Consider the following 21,722-nt stretch of genomic DNA (forward strand, 5'->3'; position numbering starts at 1 on the left):
TCAGCCCGGCACTGATTATTATTCCCAGGCAGGGGCTGTGATAGAAAATAGCTATATATCTATTTCTTACTGAGAAAAGGTATCCTGTGCGATCCATCATAGGAAACTTGATTTAAAGACGTGCTTATTTCTGCTTCTGCTCAGTCTTACTTAGCAGTTAGAAGTAGCAATAGGGTGTCAGGATGGTAAGAACTTGCTAATTATGCTTGGAATGTTCATATGGTTTTCACTGACCATGTCATGCATTGCTGCATTCAGTTTTGCATTGTGTGTGGTTATTTCGATTTTATGCTCTAGACTTGTGTTTTAAAAATAAAAATGGGACAGTTTTATCTCAGTCTCTTAGTGCTATTTTAAGATTGTTATTAATTTGAGAAAAAGAGTTTGCAGTCCTGCTGTGTCTCAGAACTCATCTATATTGACTAATTGTGACCAGAAAACCCCACCCCACGGTATTGCTTAGTGGACTGTATATGGGTCACAGTCCATCTAGATTTCTAATTTGTGTTGATGCATTGAACTAAGTTCTTGCACCAGGAGGTTAGAATGCGGAACAATGTAGCTTTGGAGGGGGGAGGGAGGGCAATAGATCATGACAACAGGCAGACCCTAACCAGCATCCCATAATGTTCTACATTCTGGTCCCCTTCAGGAAATGCGGCTGCCAACAAATGACATTCTAAAGGCACATCATTGCCATATTGCTTCTTGAATTAGAATGACACAGCAGGGCCAGCTGCAGAGTCCCCCGTGCCCATCCCTCATGGCGGTGAGCAGGCTCAGATCATGATCCTATTTATCACAGATGCCTACTGGCTGATTCTTACTGCTGCTGCACTGCTGTAAATGGGGTACAAAAGGGGGTGGTGATGGACGGAGCATCTGAATCAATCAAACACTCACACCCAGTCAAAAGATCTGGGTTTAATCCATCACCGTTCTTTAGCCCACTCTGCCACCCCAGTTCAGACATGGCTATATGCAAATCAGTCTGACCCTGTGCCTCATGGGAACAGTCCAGCCCGAACTGCCAAGCCATGTCTTCCCTGGACTGGAAACAAGCTTCCGAGGACCGGTTTCTGGCATTCCAGCCGTCTTCAGCCCGGCTTGCTTGAATCCAGTGGCAAAGTGAGCAAGGGACTCACGTCTGAGCATACCCTGCCACACTTATGGCGGCCAAAAGCGGTACAAAAGGGGGTGGTGATGGACGGAGCATCTGAATCAATCAAACACTCACACCCAGCCAAAAGATCTGGGTTTAATCCATCACCACCCCCTTTTGTACTGCTGTAAATGGAGCATCTGTGACAAGGTAAAAGACCACCATGCGAGATTTCGTTCCACTGCTGCGGTAGGAGCAAGTTATAGTATGTTTCTAGCACTCCTGTAGCACTTTCAAACATTATAATAGCACTTTACCACTGTTTTAATCTGGGCTCCCCATTATTCGAAACTGGGAGGACATCATTTGATTGTGAATGTTATCAGTTAGATTTTGGTGTGGCAGTTTATTAGAGGGGTTGATTTATGTTCAGTTTAGAACTGGTTTGTAGTTCAGTGTCAAAGTAAAATCACTTTCAACTAGGAAAGTTGTTTATAATGTTTTATATTTATGCATGGTTTTGCAAAAATACTTTTCTATTGAATTTCTTTGGATTGTACTGTCATTTACCTATCACTGTGGGGCCAATATTGTGATGGGAAGAGGTGTTATTTTTAATATGCACTACCTTAAAATTAAACATTTTACTGGTGTAAATGGAATGGGGAGGGTGGTGTTCTTGTTGGTGATAAGTGGTTAGATGTCTGATAAAAGTGTAAAAAATGTGATACAGAAGTTGATATTTGCCCAATCTTTGCATACTGTAACAAAAAGGGAAGCAGATAGCTGTGCTCTCATGCTAGATCCAATAACCTCTTCTCAGGAGTAACACTGCACCATGGTAACATCACCAAACCCAACAATGTGCCCATTTTCATTCACAATACTGTCATATTGCAGTAACAATACGAGTATACAACTGGAATGCCTTTCCCTAGAACTCAAAGTTTATCCTGGCTCTCCCTTCAGGTTCCATACCATCTACCACCCGCCTGGTAATTGCTCTTCCTTCATGGAGGAATTCATCGACTTCATTAGTGATCAATATTCACAAAGTGACAAGCAGATCTTCCTAGGTGATTTCAATCCCCACTGCGGCTCCGTGGAAGACTCGGCTGACAACAAGCTTGCAACCTTTCTCTCTGCTAACGATCCGGCCCAATTACTCATGCCAAGTGCTCAATTCTGGACCTTGTGATATTCAAATCAGACCAGATTACCACTGCTTCACCCATCCGTGTTGACTGGTCTGACCATTTCCACATTCCCTTCTGTTTTCACCTCTCTCACATTTTAACTCTCGGCCAACCTAAAAGAGCCTCTACGTGGTTCTGCAATACAAAAACATTGATCTTGAGACTCTATGTGATTCTTCTATGCGTTCACTTCCCAGTCTAGACCCCAATACGGATGTCAATGATCTCACTCCCCTTTGCCTCTCAATCCTTTCCGTCGAAATCGACAAGGTTGCTCCACTTCTAAGGAAAAGACCCACCCCATCAGCTAATTGGTTCAACAAAGCTCTCTATGACGAAAGGAAAAACCTTAGAATCTTGGAGAAGCACTGGAGACAATCTCCATCCACCCCCAACCTCTCTCTCCAAATACCACAAGCACATCTTCCAGGAAAAAACAAACCATTTCAGATCCCTCCTCGATTCAGCTAAAACCAGACCCAAAAAACTTTTCGACCTCATCAAAAACCCAAATTGTTCTCCCCAAACCATCAAGCCTGAGTATGCTTCAAAGAAAGCAACTGAGTTTGCTATATTCTTCGATCAAAAGGTAAAATCTCTGGTGGAACAGGTCACCCACCCCACCCCCATCGAGGAGCGAAAATCCTTAGTCACTTAGGATGATCTCCTCAAATGCATCCGCGAAACCAAACCCTCCAACCATTCTTCTGACCCCATACCTAGTGGCATCACCATTTATTTCTATACTAACACTCTCTCCTACTGTACCAGGCTAGTCAATCTCTTCCTCAGTCAAGGATCCCGCCCAGTTGTCCTCAAATCAGGACAGGTTACCCCCCTTCTAAAAAAAACCTCTGCAGTTGCAAATGACCTCAAAACCTCCGCCCCATCACCAATCTTACTTTTCTTTCAAAGATCACAGAAAAATGTGTTGCAAAACAACTTTCCCAACACATTATGGACAATAATCTCCTCGACATGTTCCAGTCAGGCTTTATTCAAAATTGCAGCACTGAAACAGCCCTGCTGCAAGTGATCGATGATGTGCTGCATATTCTCGATTCGGGGAATCGTGCCTCCTGATTCTTCTCGACCTCTCTGCAGCTTTTGACACTGTTAATCACAACACCCTCCTTAACATTCTTCAACAGAGAATGGGCGTGGAAGGCACAGTACTCAAATGGTTTGCCTCTTTCCTCTCAGACAGATCCCAAATGATTAAGATTGCGAACAATTTCTCGTCTCCACTGGTGGTGGTCAAGGCGTCCCTCAAGGTTCTATTCTTGCTCCCACTCTGTTTAATCTCTATCTGGAACCATTAGGATACCTCCTAAGCAAATCTGGAATCCTCTACCATCTCTATGCGGATGACACCAAAATCTACCTCAAGGTGTCTTCCCCTCATGATCTCTCACTTCTCAGCTCTACTCTCAACGCTATTCACAACTGGATGTTTGTGCACCAACTCATTCTCAATCCCTCCAAAACGGAATTCCTCCTCTTATCTAGCTCTCTCTCCCCGCCTCCTGTTCAATCCAGGATGGGTCAGTTGAATCTACTCAACAGTAAACCCATCATTGTGGACTGCGCTAAATCCTTGGGTGTCATACTTGACAAAAGACTCAGCCAAATCTCACACATCAATTCCATGGCCAAGAGCGCAAGTAATCAGCTGCACCTTTTATGGGGGATTTGTCGGTTCTTCCCGGAGAATGGCCTAAAAGCCTTGGTCCAATCGCTAGGTCTCTCTAGACTGGATTATTGTAATTCTCTTCTGACTGGCCTTCCCAAATCTCACCTCTCCCCCCTCAAATCCACCCTCCAATCAGCAGCTTGCTTTATTTCAGGGTCTAAACTGTCTTCTCTCCGAAGGCTTCCCATCGAGGCCAGAGCTATCTACAAAACGGCGTGCATCACCCACAAAGCTTTGCACTCTTTCTCCCCTCGCTATCTGGCGAATAAACTGAAATTGTCTGGACGCTCAAGACCTTCTCGGAATGCGGAATAGTTCCTTCTTGAGCCCCCCTCCTTCAAAACGGAAAAATTGATGGCACAATCGTTCTCAGGTAATGCAGTGAGAATCTGGAACTCGCTTCCTCCTTCGCTCTGTGCCATCACCTCCATCCAGATCTTCAAAGTGGACCTCAAATCTCTTTTATTCCAAAAACACTTTCAGAACTAATTCCCTCCTTCTCAGACCCCCCCCAGGAAGTTCTTTAGTCATTGTAAATTTGTCACATATATTTAAATTTTTGTTTGTACATCCTGTGCTTGTTGCGTTTGATATTGTGTTCCTTTTGCCTGCGTTGTTTTGATTCTATGGCCTGCTATTTTTCGCCAGGAAGTTATTTAGTCATTGTAAAATGTGTCATATATATATTCATATCTTTGCTTGTAAAGTCTGCGCTTGCTGTGCTTGAGATTGTGTGCCTTATGCCTGCGTCGCTTTGATTCTATGGCATGCTATTTTTGTTTGTTCCATTCCTGTAACAGTTCTCTCATGTACCGTAACTGGTTCTATTGTGCAGTGCTCTGACACCTTCGGGTAAAGTCCGCGCTTTATAAAAATGCATTAAATAAATAAATTAATTAATTAAATAAATACTGTTCTGCTGTAAATTTCTTGTACCCTTTATAAAACCTAGAAGGAGAGTATTGCCAACTTGGCACTTAATGGGGTACAGATGTATTCTTATGGTGTTTCTCTAATTCCTATTCACAAGTACAAGCAGATGCAAGTTGTATTATCAAGAATTTATGACAAATCAGTTGAGCAGCAGGTTTCTCTCTCCTTCAGTCTTGTGCCTTGCCTGCCTCACTTACTGATGGACAAAGTACTGGGTCTCCAACAGTGACGCCTCAGGATTGTCCGACCTCCTGGTCTGCTTGGCACAGGTCTGTCCCAGTGATGGGCGCCAGTAGTAAGTGACCGTCATTAGATTTCACCTCCCATGACTGACTTGGAGGCTTGGTAGTCCCGGGCACTGACAACAGTCAATGACCCTAACACACAGGAAAAAATCTCCCCGCATGCTAAAACAGATGATTATTTATTTTTCAAGAACAAACTCTGCTTAGGGAATTAATTCTTGAAAAACAAAATCAGTTTGCAGAACAGGCTGCACAAGCATGGCACCCACTCTGCAAACTCTTCAGGCAGTTTGCCTGTTAATCACAGAAACATAAATGACTTGTATCTGTCGCCAATCAGCGCCACAGCAACATTGTTTTTCTGTTGATTTTCCGTATTTGCCCCAAATGTTATAATTTAGACAACAATGACATTTACTAACCCTCTTATGAGCTGCAGAGAAGCCCCAGGTCTGTGGCCACTCCTCAGAGGCGCGCGCTCAGTAGTAATCTCCTGTGTTCATTCCAGTTTATTGTGGCGACGAGAGTCGTAGTCCTGGTGCTGTTCCTTCGCACTAGTCTGGACTGCAGGCCTTGCTTGCTTGGCAGTCTCCGTCTGATTCTGCCCTCACTATGATTTAGGAGACTGCCAATGGCATTCATGTATGTCATTTTCCTATTACGGCAGAGTGCAAAGGTCAGCAATCAAATGTAGTATCCAAACATAACTTTCTTTTATTAAATACTTATAATATTCTCATGTGTATTACATGCAGCATAATGTATGTCCAACGAAAATAATTCAAGCAGTGAAACCTCTCTGAAGGTTTCTGTGCCTTCAACAAGCTGAATTTTTTAGGATTATCACTTGGGGTTACAGGATGCTTAAGGAATGTTTCACTGATTTTCTTCTATTCGTATCAACTTCTATTTGTTAGATGAAATAGGTCCTGGTGGTGCATTCACCACCAATCAGTCTAGGCTAAAAACGTTCAATGGCAAATTCCATTACCCCGGCCATACAAGGGTCGCGGATTCTCATAAAGACTGTGGTGTTACGGGAGACCCACACGGGAGTGCTATGTTTGCACAACCTGACATGCTCTCCTTATTGAAATATGCTGTGGTTCCCCATTCCAAGGGTTGAAGGGGTGTTGTCCTCTGACACAGCAGGTGTAGGAAACTCTGCTGAGCATTGCATGGGCACATCTTCTCGAGAGTTGTTGTTAACCACAAGAATTATCAGGGTACATATAGAATGGGCTCACCATCGCTCAGGCAAAGCTTATGCATTCATGTAGGGCACGTTGAATGGGGGACAATGATTTGAAATGACCCACGGCTGCCCTGGCACTGGTTCTTAAGAGAATAGAGTACGGGAGGCAGTGGTTGTTCATACCTTAGTGAATAAAGCTGTGCACACAAACACATTGGCCCAATCTAGTCACCAGCCCCCAATTTTTGAATGTACAAACCCTTTACCTTTGGTCTCTGCGTTCATACACTGTAAACTAAACATCCACAAATACTTCTGGGGTGTATGAGCAAGAACATATACCATATTTTTCCGTTCTGCTTGCTTCATATGGAGCGCGCAATTTGGAAACTTATCCAAGCTTTAGAAAATAACTAAGTTCCAAAAGAAATTAATAAGTAATTTCTCAACACACAACCACAGGGTATTCAAAGTAAAAAAAAAGAAGAAAACAATATATTCACGAATGTAAAGGCACTCACAGAACCAACAAGTGCCTTTAGTGAAGTGAAGTAGTGTGGCTCACCGGTTAGAGGTGGCAGACCCGAGAGCAGAGGAGGGCCCGGGACCAGGGTTTGATTCCCGGCGCGGCAGGTTTCTGGACCAGGGTCAGCGGACTCGATAATTCTCTCGCCTCGGTGCCCACTCTGATCAGCGATCACACTCGGCAACTCTGGGCATTAGCTTGCCTCATCTTCACTAACGGCCCCACCAGACCGCCGGGGATGCCTGGTCTCACCCTGGAGATACCCATTAAGGGACCATCTCTCAGGGAAGCCAAGAAGGGTTTCGCAGCGGTCGAAGCACCTTGGGACCCTACGGGTAGTAGTGCGCTATATAAATGCCTATATATTTAGCAGCTTCATATTTTGCAGTTTTCACACCTAAAAAGTCAGAATAGTTCAGATCGAGTTTAACAAGTAGCTATAAATTTTCCCAATCACAACTTCATAATCCGGAAATTACACTGACTAAATGTCGAGTCAAGATTTATGTACACAACCGCTGCCACTACACAAAACTCCTACATGGACACACTCCTAACTACTTAAAAAACATGTTCGAACGAGCCTCAGTATGTGAAAGGCAACCAGTAGTCAGCAAAAAATTCCCAGTTTCAAAATGAAAAACACGTTTTCAAGAACAATAAGGAGCAAGTGCTCTTGAAAACATAATTTTAATATTAAACATATGCTAAAACGCACTCAGATACACAAAATATATAAGCTCTTTTCTAATAACAACATGACAGTAATCTGAATTTTAAACACTTGTGTTCGTTTTACGCATTTTTTAATCCACCCAGGCCTCTTTCTTTCTGCCACTCCTTAATATTTTCCATGTCAGGCTTCAATAATTCACCCTCCATTGTACTTTGTTAAAAAAAAATTCTTTTTTTCTCAGGGACCATTGCCGAACTAAGGAGGTCACGTTCACAGGTGCTGTGACTTCCTCACCCCAGAAAAGCTCAGCTCAGGCAGCCAGGATCCTGCGCATTTAGCGCATGTCTGGCTCTTGGCTGCCAGACCTGAAAATGAACATCAAGCTAAAAGCCGGTCGCAGACGGGCAGATTCTCAGAATCTGCCCTTTTGCGACCGGTATATTTTACATTTGGGATGAATCATCCCAAATGCAAAAATCGCAATTTAAGGAATCTCTAAATTGAGATTCCTTAAATTGCGATTGCATATAAGGAATCCCAAATTGAGATTCATTAAATGCCAGGGATCAAAGTAAAAAAAATAGCGATTTTGCTAATAGGAGTAGCAAATTACCATGAAGTTCAACTTCATAGTAATTTGTAAAAACTTTGAAAAATGCACTTTTGTGCATTTTTCAAAGTTTCATGTTGCGCAACATATGTGCACAGATCAATTTCAGGGGTGCAACAGGGTGTCCTTTGGACACCCCTGAACCCTTGAAATTGCATTCTCAATTTGCAAATCGCTAATTGCGATTCCCTAATTGACAATGTCTTCTCATTCATTCCTATGGGCCTGTAGGCCCATAGGAATGAATGGGGAGGTATTCCTTAATTGCGAAACGAAATTTGCGAGTCGCAATTAAGGAGTATTAAGAAATCGAATTTTTTTTTTGCGATTTCTTCATGCATAGCCTTTTGCTATTCCTTATTAGTGAATCCTTATTTTTCGCTAATAAGGAATCGCAAATGGCATTGTTGATGCATGTGGGCCTTACGGCCATATGTATGAAGGCAATTTTGCGATCACAAACGCCGAAATTCACAGAATTTCAGCATTTGTGATCGCAAAATAGGTAAGTGGTATGTATGTAAGCAAAACAGCCTCGCAAAATAAGAAATCGCAAATTTGCGATTCCTATTTTGCAATTTCATTTAAGTAATTTCAAATTGCGATTCCTTAAATGCAATGTAACTTCAAGTTGGTGGTAATTAGCGATTTCTTAGGGCACACATGTGGCACACATACATGCCTTAGGGCATGTATGTGTGCCACATGGGCACTCATGCACATTTTAGGGGTGCAACAGGGTGTCCTTTTGACACCCTGGCAACCTTGAAATTGCATTCTCAATTTGCGATTCTCGAATTGAAAATCGCAAATTGAGAATGTCTCTAGGCCCGTAGGAATGAATAAGGAAGTATTCCTTAATTGTGAATTGCAATTTGCGATTCGCAATTATGGAATATGTAGGATTTGCTAAATTATTTGCAAATCCTAAATACACATGGGCCAGATGTATCAAGATACACTTTTGCGATTCTCAAATAGCGATTTTTAAGGAATCGCTATTTGAGAATTGCAAAATGGTATGTATGTAGAAATTCGCTATTTTTTTGCGATTTCTTAAAATTCCTTAGTTGCGATTAGCAAATTGCTAATCGCAATTAAGGAATAATTTCCCATTCATTTCTATGGGCCAGGAGGCCCACAGGAATGAATGTGAAATTATTCTCAATTTGCGATTCACAATTTGCTAATTGCAAATTGAGAATAATTTCAAGGGTGCAGGAGTGTCCAAAGGACACCCTGTTGCACCTCTGAAATAAGCATGGGTGCACATGTGGTGCACATACATGCCCAAAGGGCATGTATGTGCATCATCCGAGCCAACCACAGCACCGAGACCGCCCTCATCGCAGCCACTGACGACATCTGAGCCCTGCTCGACAACGGGGAAACAGCTGCCCTCATCCTCCTGGACCTCTCTGCAGCGTTCGACACTGTCTGCCACCGCACCCTAGTACAACGCCTCAGCAACATCGGAATCCAAGAGAAGGCTCTGGAGTGGATCATCTCGTTCCTCGCCGGAAGAACCCAGAGAGTCCGCCTCCCCCCGTTCAGATCCGAGGCCACCAAAGTCATCTGCGGCGTACCACAAAGATCTTCACTCAGCCCCACCCTCTTCAACATCTACATGAGCCCCCTCGCAGCCATCGCACGCCAACACAACCTCAACATCATCTCCTACGCAGACGACACTCAGCTGATCCTCTCCCTCACCAACGACCCAGCCACCGCCAGAACTAACCTACACGAAGGGATGAAAGAAGTAGCCGAGTGGATGAAGAACAGCCGCTTAAAACTGAACTCAGACAAGACGGAAGTCCTCATCCTGGGACCATCTTCCTCCGCCTGGGACGACTCATGGCGCACCCAAACCAACAGATCACGCACGCAACCTGGGCTTCATCCTGGACTCCTCCCTCTCGATGACCAGACAAGTCAACGCCGTCTCGTCCTCGTGCTTCAACATCCTACGCGTGCTCCGGAAGATCTTCCGATGGATCCCACCAAAACCAGGAAGACGGTCACACAGGCACTCGTCACCAGCCGACTGGACTACAGAAACGCCCTCTACACCGGAACCACAGCCAAACTACAGAAGAGACTCCAACGCATCCAGAACGCCACCGCACGACTCATCCTGGACATCCCCCGTCACAGCCACATCTCCGGACACCTGAGAGACCTGCACTGGCTCCCCGTCAACAAGAGAATCACGTTCCGTCTCCTCACCCACGCACACAAGGCCCTCCATGACCTGGGTCCCAGGTACCTCAACAACCGCCTGACCTTCTACACTCCCACCCGCCAGCTTCGTTCGACCAGCCATGCCCTCGCCGCTGTTCCACGCATCCGAAGAGCCACCATGGGAGGAAGATCCTTCTCCTACCTGGCAGCCAAGACATGGAACTCCCTCCCCATCCGCCTCCGTCAGACCCATGACCACCTCTCCTTCAGGAGGCAACTCAAGACCTGGCTGTTCGAGCAGTAGCAGACCCCCCCTCCCCCAAGCGCCTTGAGACCCTCCGGGTGAGTATCGCGCTATATAAATTTATTAATTGATTGATTGATCACATGGCACTTTGAAAAATGCTAAAATTGGCATTTTTCAAGAAATTTGCAAATTACCACCAACTTGAAGTTGGTGGTAATTTGCGATTCCTTAGGAACAATTAGCAATTTTTTTTATCATACATTGCATTTAAGGAATTGCACATTTTGCGATTCCTTAAATGCAATCGCAAAATAAGGAATCGCAAATTTGCGATTCCTTATTTTGCACTGAAATTTGCTACATACATACCATTTTGCTCAAATAAGTTCTCAAAGAACCCATTTGAGCTTCATACATCTGGCCCCTTAGTTGTTCTACCACATTTACTGACGGCTCCAAAGAAACTGCAGAAGTGAAAACTGAAGATTTCGCCATTTTAACGTGATACTCTTAACTGAGTCTCAGTGGAAACCTGCTGCCATCTAGTGGCAGGACATCAATAGTTTGTGCAAGAGGCTGAATGCGAAAGTCTTTGCTTCATTCAGACACAGGACAGGTGCAACGTGGTCTGGAGCAGTGATTGCTTCTCTTTAACAAACAGACAGAACTGGCGCAGCATGGACAGCAGCAGTAAGGCTTCAAGGACGGACACTCGCACGGAAGAGGGACAGCACTGACACCAAAGGTACAGAACACATGTGCCTGATGTCTGAGTCCTGCACACATCCCAGGGAAGCATGGATGTCTCACTCCAGTTTAAGAGTCTTAGGACATGTGACGTGTAACCGGGTACTCGCTCACAACACATCACCCTGGTAGTACATACGATACAAGTGCCTGTTCTTGAAGTTTCCATGGTCTGGCAGATGTCCTGCACAAATGTCTGCATCTTCTGTCATCAGTGGTAGCATTGCACTTTCTAAATCAGGCTTTCTTCTCACACGAGGAAGCCCCCAGTGCAGCTGCACTGACCACCCACTTGTAATTTCCCATCCATGCCACCAGCTTTCTTGTAGGTGGTAGTCACTGGCCGGCTAACAAGAATGCTCTGCATTCTGATGCCTTCGAGGAAAGCTGCCATAATCCACAAAAGCCAGTCCCCACAATCCCTTTCTGCATGTTGAATTAGATTGTCACGGTGGTCCCTTCATCAGAATCCCTCGTGGTCTGTCATAGGCCATAATATAAAGCCTCCTAGATGCCTGCTGTCTGAGCTGGACTGGAAACTAAAATCAGCACAAATATTAAAATCAGCTACACACTGCATGAGACCACGAGTAGAGTGAGTCTAAGCGGGTAGAGTAGTCTATCTTGCTATGAAAGCAGCTCCCGGGGGCGGAATGGCCAGTCTTGGCCCTGCTACTAGCTACCTTGCACTGACCTTGCACCTTTAGCAATGCAGAATCCTATTGTTGCGCGCAGCAAGGGGTGTTAATGGCACTTTCCCAGCACCACTGTTTTAGGACCCTAGCAACAGAGACTGCCATCATTTGCTAATGCATCCTTCCAGTTGGTGTTTGGCTGTGTGACCTTAGGAGAGTTAAGTTTAGAAGTGGTTTGTGTGAGTTGGTGTGAAAATAAAACGAGTTAGATCTTGGAACATATGTGTAGCATCTTCTGTGAATGTTTGGGTGTACCAAAATACTTTTCTGTCAACGAAGATTACTTTCTATAACAACATCCCAGTCCTGGTGGGTAATGATGATGTCATGTTATAGACAGGAGGGTCAGGTATGTTTCCATTTGATTGGCCCTAGCACGTATGTTGATACAGTGCAAGACAGTACGTTTGATTTGGAAGTGCTTTCCAAACAAGATGATTATAGCATTGTGCTGTGTGCATGCTGGTGAGAGAGGTAAAGCTACTGTCATGACTAGTATGTACGTGGTGCAGAAACAACATTGCAGATTGCACGTAAGGCTAATCATGTAAGGTTTGCAGAGAGAGTATTAATAATCAAGGACTTTATTACGTAAGACCTAAAATAACATGCTTTGTAGTCTTTGAGTAGGGCAACCTATTGTGTTGTTATGTTTCTGACATGTGTTTATTTGTGGGAGGTGTTGTCTGGATCATAGTTCCTTGGTTTTCTTAGTAGTATTGATTATGGCGGAGTAGGCGCTGAGGCCTACCCATTTGGTTGTGGATATCAGGAGGGAGTGGGTTACAGTTTGCTGGTCATATGAAGGTGGCATGAGCAGTCATTGGGGAGCCATGGAGGTTCAAAGCTGGGGTGATTTACTGTTGGCAATGGCTATCTGTCCCAATATTTCCCGTCAGTTGATCACTTGAGAGGATTTCAGCGGTGAGTTATGCATAAGATTCTGTGTGATGGGGTCTCTTCAGAAGATGCTACTTACATTGCAGGTGCTGTTGCCGAAGGCAATGGCCTCTATTGCAAGGTGAGTGAAGCGGTGTCCTCGGCAGGATGCTGCTTCTCCCAATTATAACCAGCCTGGTGTTCGCGTACCTGCGTTTTTGTGTGCAGGTTGTAAACAACCTCATTAATATCCACAACAAAGGGAATATCGTGTGGAATTTCACCCAGAAAATCAGAGTCCACAAGGCTATTCCTCATTCTGAGAGATTAACTCATACTAAGGGGATATAGGTGAGGCGATCCAGAACAGAATCGTAAATTCTTACCATTCAATATTGAGGCTTATGTGGCAGAAAAAGGAAAGTATCCTGAAGTCTTCCTATTGGCTGAAGTAAAAGGATAGTTAGTGTTTAGTGTCAAGTATCTTTCCATCCCCTGAAACAAGGGGTGAAGCCAAATGTATGAGTGTAAAGTTACATCTTACCAAAAGGACCCAGAAGTATGTCCAGCATCCCACATGGCCAATCACTGGTACTGCATAATCCTTCCATCGAAAATTATTGAGTTAGGGGCTTAAAATAGAACCGTATACCAAATAATATTGAAACAAATGAATCTAGTTTGACTTTTTAAAAATATATAAAAATGTATTGTAATAATATATATATTTTACATATATATACTTTAAGATTAAATATTTTAAGAACTTTTTTTAAATGTAAAAATAAATGTAACTTTAATTTTGAATTCTATACATAGCATGTTATCATTTTAATACAAATACAAACATTTTACTCTAGTTGAGATTTTTAATAAATCTTTAAAAAATATATAATTTAATATGTTTAAATTAGTTAGGTATTTAACTTAAACTTTAGTTAATAGTGCCAAGTTACTACTACTAACTTTCATGTAGGCAGAGTCCTCCACCACTTGGGCAGAGATGTAATGATGTCTTGTAAAGCGCATGAATCACCCCGCATGGGGTATCTCCCCGCTGTAGACCGCTGGGGAACCTGTCCTGGCTTTCCCTGTGAGATGGTCCCTACTGGGTATCTCCAAGGGGAAACCAGGCATCCCCGGCGTATGTTGGGGGCCGTTGTGGAGATGAGGCAAGCTAATGCCCAGAGTTGCCGAGTGCGATCCCTGGTTAGAGAAGGCACCGAGGCGAGAATGATCGAGTCCACTGACCCTGGTCCACAACCCTGCCGCGTCGGGAATTGAACCCTGGTCCCGGGCCGTCCTCTGCTTCCGGGTCTGCCGCCTCTAACCAGTTAGCCACACCACTCGACTAGAAAAGTATATAACATTTTAAAACAAATTGTACAAATATTTTAATATTAAATATTAATATAAATGAATTTTATATATTTATTTAAACTATAGACCAAAATAAATAAATATCCAGCACTACTAACTTTATTGTGATTTTAAAAAATTGCATTCATTTTTAAAGTAAAAATATATATATATATATATTGTACCATAAAATATTTATTTTGTATTTGTATAAATGTTCAACATTAAATTATATATGTATATTTATATAAGTGTGCATATTTTTTTTTAAAAGTCCAGATAAATGTATTTACTTTAAAATAATTTCCTATGGAGTTCTGTTTTAAGTTTCTGATTCCAATATTTTATATGATAGGATTTTGTAGTACCAGTGGTTGGCCATGTGTGGTGCTGTAATTACCCCAGGTCTGCGCTGCAGTACATTTACTATTGTTTTGGGTGCTTTTTGAATTTTGTACATTTAGAAGTTCAGATAGCAAATAGCAGTGGGCTTTCTGTTTTTTAGATGAATGTCTAACTCTCTCTAAACCAGGGGTCCCCAAACCGGTCCTGGAGGGCCGGATCCATGCCAGATTTTTAAAATAACTACATGTATCTCAATGGGGATATCCAAAAAATCTGGCATGGATCCGGCCCTCCAGGACCGGTTTGGAGACCCCTGCTCTAAACCCTTCCTACGCCCTCCCTAAATCCCTTCTTACTCTTCCCTTAACCCCTCACATTTAGTAGTAAATATACTCCTTTTTCAAGCTACTCACCATGGTCCCCTAAACATTTACCACTAAGGGGCTGATTCCGATCTCGCTGGGAGAAGCCTCCGTCCGACTCGATACCGGAGGGCTTTCCGACTCGTGCTTTAGGGCTCAGAGCGCCCGAGTACGATGCGAACAAGCACTGACGGACAGGGGTCGCTCGGAGCCCCATTGAAGTCAATAGGAGCCTGTTGTGCGGCGTGTACATAGGCTCCCATTGATGAAAAAGATACGTTGTGCACTAGGGCGCCCCCTGTAGTGGGGACGCGTCTGTGCCACCCGCACCATACATGCATGTGTAGGTGGGACCCTTGGCTCCCCCCGTGACCAACTCGTACGACTATGGGTGTTGGGGGGGTCCGTCGCGGACCCCCAAAGTCTGCTTTGCGGAGCTTTTATGTGTCGGAGGCTCCGACTCGATCCGACTGTCAGACTCGTGCATCCTACTGGCTCTGTCGTAAATCGCCTCCATTGCACGGCACGGTTTGCTTATGGACGAGACGTACGGAGCGGTTCGTACCCGGAAACAATTCGGTTGGCGATTTCGCGTTTTTTGCGTCGTACTTGCTCTTTCATACAGCTGTATGGATCGGTCGGAAAATACGCTTCCGGCTCTTACTTTTTCCGGTCGGATCACGTTCTGAGCCCTTCCGAGCGAGATCAGAATCGGCCCCTTAGTAGTAAACTTACATGTGTGAGCATCCTCTCTATAAAACATAGGAGAGGTGGAGATTTAAACCCATAGATTTTGATTTACATTTTGTAGTAAGTAGTTCTATTGTAGTACTACATTACATACTACATACACAATGCAGTTTGTGAATCGGGCCCATGGTGTTTTTCAAGTTTTGTGCTGTCTTCTTTATTGAAGTGTTCCACAACATTTCTCTCATTATCATTCAAAACCTACTAATTAAATGCAAGTAAAGTAATACCTGCTAACTTTTACAAAGGTTTTTGATTACATTTTTATTTCCAATCTGTTATGTGCTCACTTTGACCCAATGTGGATTTAAGTACCACTAGTATTAACTTGCACGATTATATTTACAGTCATTCTTTCTTCTCATTTTCAGCACACTCTCCAGCTGCTCCCATGCTGTGGTAGCTCTGTTGTACCCCTTCTCTTGGCAGCATACATTCATACCTGTGCTTCCTTCCTCCATGATTGACATTGTCTGCTGCCCCACTCCATTCCTTGTTGGCTTGCTGTCAAGCTCTCTGCCAAAGCTGAAAGAACTTCCTGTGGAAGAGGTAAGAAGTGACGGTGCTCCTTGGTATATTTATGGTAAAAAAAATATGTCAATAACTTCAAGCTAAAGCTTTCCTGCTGAATCATGAGTACTCCAGTATTGCATCATTGTGTGTATATCATCTTCCCATTACTAATATAAATGGAATGATGTCTAAATAGTAATAGGAGGATGATATACTCAGAAATATGCATAATTTAGATCTTAAGGTGTTGAATTGAATTGAATTGAAAAATAATTTATAGTGCGCAAAACAATAACCCGCAGGTATCAAGGCGCCTAGCAGAAGATCAGAGAATGATCAGGAAAACATAAGACCCTAGACATATGCTTGCTGGAAGAAAAGGGTTTTTAAGGCAGTGCGGAAGTTCTGTAGGGACGGGAGAGATCTCAAATCCAGAGGGAGTTCGTTCCACCACTTAGGAGCAAGGGTGGAGAATGCTCTGCCGCCCCACTTGGCTCTTCGTACACGGGGGGCTGCCAAAAGCAGTTTCCCAGAGGAGCGCAAGTTCCTTCGGGGGACATAGAGGGAGATGATGGATCCTATTCCCGTGTCGCTCTTTTTGGCGATGGCTCTGTAGGTCATACATAGGACCTTGAACCGGATACGATATTCTACCGGCAGCCAGTGCAGTGTTTTCCTGGCTGCAGTGGCCGAAGAGCGTCTGGGAATGTCCAGGACAAATCTGGCTATGGCGTTTTGGACTACCTGTAAGCGCTGCAGCTGTCCTTTATTAAGTCCAGCATACAGCGCATTACAATAGTCCAGACGCGAGCCGATGAGAGCAACAGCTATTTGTTTTCTTGCCTGGAGGGAAAGATATTTCCTGACCCTACGTAGAGTGTGAATCAGGCCCCAACAGGTGGAAACAGTTCTGCTCACCTGGCTGCCTAAGTCAAGGGCAGGATCTATTAGCACCCCGAGATTTTTAGCAGAAGATGTGGGGGAAGGGCAAGTTCCAAGAGAGTCAGGCCACCAATTGGCTGACCAGATGTTTTCTTTCCCCCCAAACACCATCACCTCCGTCTTCTCCCCATTCAGTTTCAGAGAGTTCTGGATCATCCATTTACCAACCGCCTCCATGCAAGATCTGAACTTGGAGGCGATTAGTTCATCTGAATGGGGAAGAGAGACGAGGATTTGAGTGTCGTCTGCATACGAGACTACCTCCATCCCGAATGATCTTATTAATTTGGCTAGTGGGGTAACATAGATATTAAAAAGGGTCGGGCTAAGTGCTGACCCTTGAGGAACCCCACATAGCACAGGACGGGATGGAGATAGAAACTCCCCAAGCTTGACTCTTTGTTCCCTCCCCGTGAGGAAGGAGGTCAAGAGATCCAGAGCTGCGTTCTTCACCCCCACCTCCCTCAGCCGCGATGTAAGTACTGAGGGGGAGAGGGTGTCAAAAGCCGCAGTTAGATCTAGCAGGACCAGGAGAGAGGTCTGGCCCTCATCTACTGATGTGCGGATCTTGTCAAGCACGATGGTGAGGGCTGACTCGGTGCTAAATTCTTTCCTGAATCCATGCTGGGAGGAGTCTAAGCATCCTGAGCTTTCCACAAAGGCAGCAAGATGTTTGTTAAGATGTGTCTCAAGCATCTTAGCAGGAGCAGGGAGCAGGGAAATAGGCCGGAAGTTTTTTAGGACCCCCGGATCCAGAGAGGCCTTTTTCAGCAGGGGTTTCACTACCGCCTTCTTCCACTCTGCAGGGAAAATGCCATCTCTAATGGCTAGATTCATTATCTCTAGCAGCGGTGGTAAGAGGGTCTCCCTACACTGTTTGCAAAACCTGATTAACACTACGGGGTTTTATGCTTAACTGAGGTGTTTCTTTGTCTTTGCGTCTGTGTATAGATGTATGTATGAATCAGTTTCTTTCTATGCCGCACACTATGGGTCTGGTTACGATGGCGGTCAGACCGACTGCCATGGTTACGATCTGATTCCGACCGGAGAGGTCAGGATAGTTCCCCTGCCATATTACGATGCTGCCGCTGCTACCATGGTGGTCTCATCTACGGCAGAGCACCTACCCCCAAATATGTCACAACAAGTGCGTGCAAACTCACAAAAAATGTGAATTGTACACACATGCATGACATATGTGGGGATATGCCTTGTACACGAAGAGAACCCTTTCAGGCCTGGCAAAAATGTTCAACCTAGCCACACACTGCAGGTGGCTGCGACAAGTATGGAGCATGAGAGAAATTATTGGTTGCTGGGCTATGATCATTTGAAGACAGAGGTCACCATTAAAGCAGCCAAAGGGAGACCAAAGTTTACACCTTTAAAACGCCCTAAATATTTGGTCTCCAATTTCCTAGAAAAGAGTAAAAAATCTTAGCAGTGATATTCGAATCCAAAGTGCCTCTGTCCCTCAAGTAGAGGTAGAAGGCGCTGGATAATTCTTCAAGTTTATCCAGTTTCTCCATTGAGTCTTGGAGGTTAGGGCAATCAAACTTTTGCCTGGGCTAGCACAAAGCCATTTATTGTGGTCCATTGAAAAAACCTTTGTAAGACTCCAAAAAGCTCAAAATGTAGCTGTAAGGTTAATGACTTCACTAAGGATACAAGACCATATCTTGTATGCATATGGGATCTTTACGTTGACTCCCAAGTTACGGTGACTTACCTCTCTTACAATGCGATCTAGATTCTGAATGTTCCCTAGAATCTCATTCTACTTTCCTTCAAGGAGCCTCTTTAGTTCCAGTCATGCACTCCTGAATATTCAACACTACTAGCGATCAGATGTGGATTATCCTTCTCGATTCAGACCCCAGCTCCCATTACACATTTAAAGGCTCTGACTCTGTGCTAGAATTTAGGAGAAAACTCAAGACCTTCCTTTTAGCACGCATTTAAGCAGTGCTAAGAGACTTTCTGAGAGCAGTGGTGCTATCTAATGTAGTCGGTCAGTCTATCAATGATGAGTACAGCCCCAGTGAAAGAACGCCGCAGGACTTCTGTGCCTCGTTCTTCCCTCACAAAATAGTAAAGAGATTGCATTGATAGGTGGAGCAACTGAGGTACTGATAAACAATAGAGGGAACAGAGCTTTCGAGCACAGACCTCGTCCTTAGATGAGGTAAAGAAGCTCTAGATCCTGTTAGTAAATGAGGCAGCCATATACACGTTCTGAACACGATACCCTGCTCATGGTACTGAGGGGCATATTTATCAAATATTCATCCAACACAGTAAGAAATTGAGCTGCGCTGCATCAAAAAGAGAGCGCAGGAATGTGCTGTATTTAACACTGTACAGTGTATTCCTGCGCTCTGCCTGCACTGGGCCACAAGCTGCTGCTGAACACCAATGCAAGCACCCTTGCACCTGCATTGTAGGTAGAATTGTTTATGTGCAGGAAGGGACACCTTCTTGCACAAAAGCATTCCTCTGAAGCTTTTTTAATCTTTCTACGTGTGCTGCAGAGTGACACACACATAGAAAGAGGAAAAACCAGGAGAAATATGCACATTTCTCCACGTTACGCATGGAGGCGTAACATTTTTATGCATTCCCAGGTCTACTACTAATGGTAAATATGGGTTTGCACCAAAATAAATGGGTCGATGCGTGAGAACTCTCCACCCACGGAATGCCTCCCTGGGGCAGAGTAATGCAAGGCAGAGACTTGTGTTGCCTTGAGTTACTCCACATTGAACATGCCATGCAGGGCTATGCACGGTGGCCTTGTGTGGTTTGGCAAATGTCATTCTAAGTTTTACATCAACCTTGTGCCCCTTTGCGTGGTGCAAGGACAACGCAAAACCATGAAACATATCCCTTTAAATATAATCTAGTCAGGCAGTCTTTAACTGCAGTAGACCAAGACACTAAGGGTGGATGTGGGCTGAGGACATAGGCACATGCATACCCTTGTACTAAGGGAGAAATGTGTAGACAAATGTACCTGCTCTAATATTGTAGTATTGAACACAAACTAACGGAGGCTCAGAAAATGGCAGTAAAGCGGGCAGTCTCACACTGACCCCGACTCTGTGCACAGTAGCGCTTTAATCACTTTCAACCTACCTGCTGACCACTAACCTTTTAAATGTGCCTATACAAAGATTTCCATATTCAGACTGCAGTAATGTACTTCTTGAGCTGGCTATACATATTTTAAGTTTTAAAACATGTACGTAGTTATGTTTGAAGACCCGGTGATTTCTGTTTGCAGCAACTCTTGAGATGATTTTCCATCTGGCATGTCGCAGTAATAATTGTGTGATTTTCTCCTCTTTTCATACAGGCCCTGATGGTGGATCTAGGTTCAGATCGCTTCATCAGACAGGTATGATCCTCAGAGCACACTGAATACTAATTGATATCCTCCCAGGTACTATATAGAGAAGAAAGGCTGCTGACCCATGATGGTTAATAAATATTTCCTTTTTGTTTTAATATGTAGGGGAAAGGCCCTCAGTGTCCGGAAGGCATTATCTTGAGGAAGCATCCCTGCATGTTCACTTTCCAAAAATCCCTTTCACATTCCAGCTTGGGTCAGAGGGCAGTTATAGTGGCAGCTGTGGTGTGATATAATATGGTACCTTGCTTTTGGGGTCAGTACTATCACTGTGCTCTAGCAAGTGCCTTCGATTACCACAGAGTACCGTTTACTCATTTATTGACATTTACTAGCTTCAGACATTTTCCTTCCTCAACATGTAACATTACCTTAAGTGAAGACTTGCATTTGAGTGATAGGGGTTGGGATTGTGAATATGGCGGTAAAGTAATTTAAGGAGAAGGTAAACCTCAGTAGGCATGATACATTAGGGAGTGGTAATATACCATGCTTGTGAATTCATGGAATACATAATAAAACCAACCTCACATTTTATGTCCTAGATAAAAAGTATTAATAGACATTAAAGAAATATAAAACCCATCCAACAGACCAGATAGAAATGGAGTGAGTGGCTCACCATGTGGATTCATTAATTTCTTTCACTTCAGTGATTTATAGCAGGTGATGCCACAAACGTTGATTACTTACTTACCTCATGTTCTGAAGTCTGATTTTCTCCCTGTGACCGCTATGGGCACAAAGCTGCTCTTGTAGACCAGTGCTACCTCAGCAGGTCTAGGGCTGCAGCACATAAATGGCGCACTGTGAGCAATATGTTTGGACTCTCTCTCTGCCACTATTTTGGCCTGACTGGTTGGTGTCTTAGGTAGCAGAAAAGCAGAAGCAGTGCTATTTCACCACTGTTGTGGTAGTAAATGGTTGCTTGTCACAGGAACTTTCAGGCATGTATTGCTTTTGATTGAAAATGTAGCAACATTTGTTGCCATATCTAAAGTAAAGAACAGAACAGAACACATTTTCTCACACAAAGCAGCATAACATAATTAATAACGGGGCACATCACAACAAAACAGTCAAAAAAGAACAAAACAGTAGAGCATTACAC

At 43.9% G+C, this 21,722-nt stretch overlaps 1 protein-coding gene across 3 annotated transcripts in view; it reads left to right on the forward strand.

Moving 5' to 3' along the window:
- DENND2B (DENN domain containing 2B) overlaps positions 1-21,722 on the forward strand; it is a 1,017,138-nt gene that overhangs the window by 951,954 nt on the left and 43,462 nt on the right. For all 3 annotated transcript variants that reach the window (XM_086955999.1, XM_086955998.1, XM_086956000.1), the window contains 2 exons: positions 16,116-16,293; positions 20,558-20,599. In XM_086955999.1, the coding sequence (XP_086812125.1) occupies positions 16,116-16,293; positions 20,558-20,599 (220 nt within the window). The remainder of the gene's footprint in view (positions 1-16,115; positions 16,294-20,557; positions 20,600-21,722) is intronic.

Source organism: Lissotriton vulgaris, chromosome 2_1 (genome assembly GCF_964263255.1).
Source record: "Lissotriton vulgaris chromosome 2_1, aLisVul1.2, whole genome shotgun sequence".
Taxonomy (NCBI): Eukaryota; Metazoa; Chordata; class Amphibia; order Caudata; family Salamandridae; genus Lissotriton; species Lissotriton vulgaris.